The sequence below is a fragment of the Octopus bimaculoides genome, chromosome 2 (genome assembly GCF_001194135.2).
Source record: "Octopus bimaculoides isolate UCB-OBI-ISO-001 chromosome 2, ASM119413v2, whole genome shotgun sequence".
Lineage (NCBI taxonomy): Eukaryota > Metazoa > Mollusca > Cephalopoda > Octopoda > Octopodidae > Octopus > Octopus bimaculoides.
Window position 1 is genome coordinate 135,342,304 of NC_068982.1, and position 6,133 is coordinate 135,348,436.

The 6,133-nt window shown below is 34.2% G+C and overlaps 1 protein-coding gene across 1 annotated transcript in view; it reads left to right on the forward strand.

The window, feature by feature from the left end:
• The window catches only part of LOC106873479 (trypsin I-P1), a 9,613-nt gene extending 4,122 nt beyond the window's left edge, over nucleotides 1–5,491 (forward strand). Inside the window, exons 3-6 of the mRNA XM_014920865.2 lie at nucleotides 1,394–1,515; nucleotides 3,084–3,215; nucleotides 4,383–4,528; nucleotides 5,289–5,491. Coding sequence (XP_014776351.1) covers nucleotides 1,394–1,515; nucleotides 3,084–3,215; nucleotides 4,383–4,528; nucleotides 5,289–5,447 — 559 coding nt within the window. The 3' untranslated portion in view covers nucleotides 5,448–5,491. The remainder of the gene's footprint in view (nucleotides 1–1,393; nucleotides 1,516–3,083; nucleotides 3,216–4,382; nucleotides 4,529–5,288) is intronic.
• The last annotated feature ends 642 nt before the right edge of the window (nucleotides 5,492–6,133 follow it).

A 6,133-nucleotide genomic window follows, 5' to 3' on the forward strand; every position in this document is an offset into this window, starting at 1 on the left:
TATATATATATATATATATATATGCACATATATATATACACACATATATATACATATATATACATGTATGTATACTTGTAGGTATATATATATAATATAAATTACATACACAGACACACACACACACATGCATAAAGCTTTGCATGCGTTGTGGGGACCTAATATATTTAATCATATTATGAGAGAAGGATAGACCTTCAAGCGAAAGGTTCTGTAATATATTTTGATTTAACAAGGGATTAAATACGGATCTGTCGGAAGGTACAAGATGTAATGAATTCGGTGCCCAAATATAAATAGTTACGCTACAGTCATGTGTAAACAGGATATCTAATTCTAGTATATTTAAGGAAACACTGAGTTTCATTCTGAATGGGAAACAAACTGATTCTCAAGTTGTTGAAGCAGAATTATAAGAAATGTTTGGCTCCAGTGGACCCTATCGCGTAATCTTATAATTATTTATATTGAATCCATGACAATAGCAGATATTCTTTTCTGGAATAGTGTAATTTACAATATATTATCCACAGTGCTCTTTTAAAAAAACAGTCGAGGATGAGATGATGGAAATTTGTCACTATAGATAGCAGGCCGAATCTTGCTTGGTGGCAAATGGAAGACGTAATTTTTTTATGAAGAGAAACTAAGATATAAACTTTAAAACTTTTCTTTATTCTTTCATCAAAAATAAAAAGAAAATGATATACTTCGTTAATATTTTCTGTTTCACACTCACACACATACGCACACAAATACATACATATTCACATACATACATACATACATACATACATACATACATACATACAGTACAGAATATATATATATATATATATATATATATATATATATATGTATATATATATATATATATTAGTGTGTATATGTAAGTATTTATGCATATACAGAGATGCACACAAAACACACACACGCACACAAAAGGTCACACGCATTTATTATTTTGAAAATATTACTAACGTAGTAGGTGGCGAGATGGCAGAAATGTTAGCACACCGGGAGAAATACTTAGAGGTATTTTGTCCGTCTTTTCGTTCTGAGTTCAAGTTCCGCCGCGGTCGACTTTACCTTTTATCCTTTCGGGGTAGATAAATTAAGTACTAGGTGCATACTAGGATCGATCTAATCGACTGTCTCCTCCCCCAAAATTTCGGGCTTTGTGCCTACAATAGAAAAGAATATTACCAACGTAATTTTCATGTGTTGAATTACCATTGGCTAACCCAGTGGTTAGCCAATGGCAATTATAAGGGGCAGCATGAAGTCAATGTGGTAAACAACGGGAGTTTCTGAAAGTGTTTTAGTGAAGTAAGAAATGTATATCATTGAAATAACTTAATATCATCGCTTATTACTTTATAAATTTTTCTAGGAAGGCTGATGTGGTTAAAATTGAAGCCAACTTAGGATCAACGCACAAATTTAATGCTTCAAAAGTCATTAAAGTCAAGCAATGGATCCCCCATCCTAAATTTAGAAGGACAAATACGCTTAGTAAGTATTTCTTGTTTCCTATCTATCTATCTATCTATCTGTCTGTCTGTCTGTCTGTCTGTCTGTCTGTCTTCATTAACTGTGTTGGTGGCCAGAACCAGGAGAGCTATATGCCACTTCATTCCTTCTGTCAGATTGGATTCTTCAATGTCAATGCTATTGGTACGTCTAAAAGAGTGGGAAAGGAAAATTCGGTCCATGATGTGAAATACTACGTTAAATTTTCTTCCATTTCTGGTTTGTTGATGTTCATTTACATAGCTTGCTTACCAACCACATGGTTCCAGGTTCATTCCCACTGCGTGGCACCTTCAGCAAGTGTCTTCGACTATAACCTTGGGTCGACCAATGCCTTGTGAGTGGATTTGGTAGACGGAAACCGAAAGAAGCCTTTTGTATATATGTATATATATATATATATATATGCGTGTATATGTTAGTGTGTCTGTGTTTATCCCCCCCAACATCGCTTGACAACCGATGGTGGTGTGTTTACGTCCCCGTAACCTAGCGGTTCGGCAAAACACACCGATAGAATAAGTACTAGGCTTACAAAGAATAAGTCCTGAGGTCGATTTGCTCGACTAAAGACGGTGCCCCAGCATGGCCGCGGTCAAATGACTGAAACAAGTAAAAGAGTAAAAGAGTACCTAGTGCACTTTATACTATTTCAGTTTGCTTTATGGCCATATCATATTGAAAATACCAGTTACTGTCAGCTTGCTAAAGGTGAGCAATGTCGTGTCAATTTCGTAATTAAATAGGTGGTCGTTTCGGAAACCTAGTTACTGTAATCATATCAAAATATATGTAGTTTACTTCGTTTGGTATCTGTCATTTGCTTTTACACCGGCTTTTAGTTTTTAGTTTAACGGATTTAAATCTGTTCACAAATTTGGGCCAGATCTCCAGTTCAAATGTTGTTTTCTATCTTCCTGTTTTTCCTAACAGTAAAATGGAAAATTCATTTGAAACTTATTCTGGAAAATACGTTCTAGTGCATTAAAGGATGTAATATTGGCCCAACGTCCCATATAGAAAGTGGGGTAATTGTCAAAGACATTTTTACAAAGGGAAAATGTCATCAAATAGTGTCATTTCTTAAATATGTTACAAATTAAAAAAAAAAAAACAAAGAATAGTTTACTTGGAGATTTTACCAATACTCTTTTGTTTATCTTAAAACGATCAAATCTGACGATGTTGTAAGGAGGCATAAATAGATTCCTCTGAAAAACTATTAACGAAGCAAATGTCATTTATCTCCATCTTGATCTCTGACGTCAACTAAAATGGTGTGAATCAGATCAGTTTTACCTGCTAGAAACAGCAACCCACATGCTTTTAAATCAGATCCCAATTCCTGATGTTCAAGAATCAAGTGAAGGGCAGATTGTCAGTCCTGGTATCATCCTGATTCCAAAAAGATACAATATGTCTATTTAGAGCAAATGAAGACTGAGATACCGGGGTCCCAGACGGACGGGCAGAATTTCACTTTTATTATTATCATAGATGTAATTGAATAAGTTTTATCTATTCATTAAATATGTTTTGCTTCTTTCCAGTTAATGATATTGCACTTTTGGAACTGGAAGAAAAAGTACCCTTCACCAAATGCATTGCTTCACTGGATCTCCCTAATAAAGGCGATACCTTTGATGGTACTTGTATCGCAGTTGGATGGGGTAAAACTGAAAGTAAGAATTGAAGTTATTTTTATGCGTGTAACATATTTCATTGAGATATTCATAATCTTGAATTATGAATTATCTGAAATTTATTAAAATTTTACCTTTTGTGAGAAGTATTGCTCTCGAAAAAAACAGAAAATGCCGTATTTGATGGCATAAAAGATGCATTAGTATATCAGAAGAACTCTATCAGCAGCGCCTATGTAGGAAAAACCTTTTTCGTGCATTAAAGCTTATGGGAAACATAAGAAACCGGAGTGATATTTTTTAGAATATTTTTGAAAAAAGTGCCTTTTATTACATACCATCAAATACGATAATTCTTTAGACCATGAATTTTCACTGTTATAGATATCTGCTATTTTGAGGAAAATGTAATACGGATGTTATTTAAAGGTCTATGTAAAAAGGAAATCTACTTTTATCTCTATAGTATAGTATTAATTAAATAAAGACCGAATATGAAATTCAAAATGAAATTCTGATAGCTATTCCTTTGTATAGCCTTACATGAGGTTTCCTGTTGACTTCTGCTGTTCTGCAGTTCTGTAGGAGGTCTAACTTCAGAAACGGAAGATGAACAAAGAAACATCAATTATATGTTGGTTTCTGTGTTTACAATATTGAAATGCAGCCTCACACAATAATGAATTATAGATGAGTGTATTTATTAGATAGCTGATACTAAATCGGATGGGATATTTGACCCTCGTAACATTTGTCATGACTTAATTGAATCAAAAACCCGGTGGTACATCATTAACTTTCCTATATACATGGCTTAGTGGTTAGGGTATATGGTTCACTATCGTGAGTTCATGAATTCGATACCCGGCGTTGCCAAGTGCCTTTCAGCAAAATTCTTTATTTTCTGTTACTCCAATTCACTGAGCTGTAATTCAAAGGGCTAACCATGTCACATTCTGTATCACTCTGAATCTCCATGCAAATCACATTAAAGGTACGCGTGTCTGTGGAGTACTCAGCGAATTGCACATTAATTTCATGAGCAGATTATTCCATTGATCAGATCAACTGGAACACTCGTCGTCGTAACCGACGGAATGCCATTGTTTTTATATACAATTAATAATAATTAATTATATACAATTATTAATTACATAAAATTTATTAAAAATTAATACATTTCATTTGTCGAATATTGTGTTACAGAAGAAGGAATTTTACCAGACCACCTTCAGAAAACCAGGATTAATGTAATGCCAACAAGCCAATGCCAAAAAACTGCACCTGGGATTTCTGCTCAACAACACATCTGTGTTGGGGATAATACACCCATGGGAAAAAATGTTTGCGGTGTAAGTCATTCTTTTAATGCTTCTCAAATTTTTATGTTGAATTTATTTGCAGAATCGTTAGGGATTTGGACGCAATAAATAATATTTAATTACAACGACCTTATATTATGAATCCAAATCCTTCTGAGATGGTCTTTGCTTTTCAACACCGGGGCAGGGGGTTCATAAAGTAAGGTACAAATCAAGAGTATTTTCATTACTTTTATTTGGTGAATGGAATTATAACAGAAGGCAAGACAAGCCACATTTTGACTCTGTTTATAACATTTACGGAAATGTATTTTTTACTGGAGTGATCCTTCATTTTCAAACTTTCAGTCGTTGAGGGAGATACTATGTATGATGCTAGTAATACATGATGAATAAATATATTTTTCGATAAAGACTATACATGTAGGCTTCATTGGAGAGTTATTTCATAAGAACAAAATTGGCATCTTTTAAGGAGCAGACGGAAGCTGTGTTGTTTACGTTTTTCTCTACAGAAATTACTGAAGTAACTGAGGTTTAGTAATTTCAGCTCAGAAATGAAAATAGGGATTCACTCATTACTAATTCAGATGAATAAAATAAGATCCACTATTAGATATAGTAATCACTATTAGGAAACCGACACCAATTATAAATTAGCCATGACTGGTAAGTGAAAATATCATTTTATATAGAAAACATGAATATAGACATTGAAAATATCTACATGTAGGTAAATAATTTCTTTTAACGCAGCGGCCATTTTTAATCACTTATTTTCTGATTTCAGGGAGATTCTGGCGGTGGTCTTGTCTGCCGAAGAAAATCCGATAATGTCTACGTTGTTGCTGGTGTTGCTTCCTACGTTCTTGATTGCAATAAAGGTCTTGGAATCTATGCCAACGCTGCCAGTTTCGTTGACTATATCAAGGGATACGTAAACTTGTAATTTTTCCGAAATATGATGATTTTTTCTATAAATAATGAAAAGTACTTCAACGTTTTGTGTTATTTTTCTGTTTAATATTTCATTTCTCTTTTTACTCTAGGCTTCATTTCGAAAATATCTTATTTACAATTTGCATATTACGGCAAGTTTTGTTTGTCAGAAAAGTATTTTCAGATTTTAGTAATACAGTGTATACGAAAGGAATATAGTAATAGAGCAGAAATTGCCATTATATAGTTTAATAACTAGTATACACTTTTTAACTATTTATTGGAAGACTCAACCCTTACTATTTATTGGAAGACTCAACCCTTTTCACCTATATTTAAATAGTATTTTAGATTGGGTGTGTGGTACGTAGCTTGCTTACCAGCCACATGGTTCCGGGTTCAGTCCCACTGCGTGGAACCTTGGGCAAGTGTCTTCTACTATAGCCTCGGGCCGACCAAAGCTTTGTGAGTGGATTTGGTAGACGGAAACTGAAAGAAGCCCGTCGTATATATGTATATGTATATATATGTGTGTGTGTGTTTGTGTCTGTGTTTGTCTCCCCAACATCGCTTGACAACCGATGCTGGTGTGTTTACGTACCCGTAACGTAGTGGTTCGGCAAAAGAGACCGATAGAATAAGTACTAGGCTTACAAAGAATAAGTCCTGGGGTCGATTTTTCTTGATTAAAAGGTG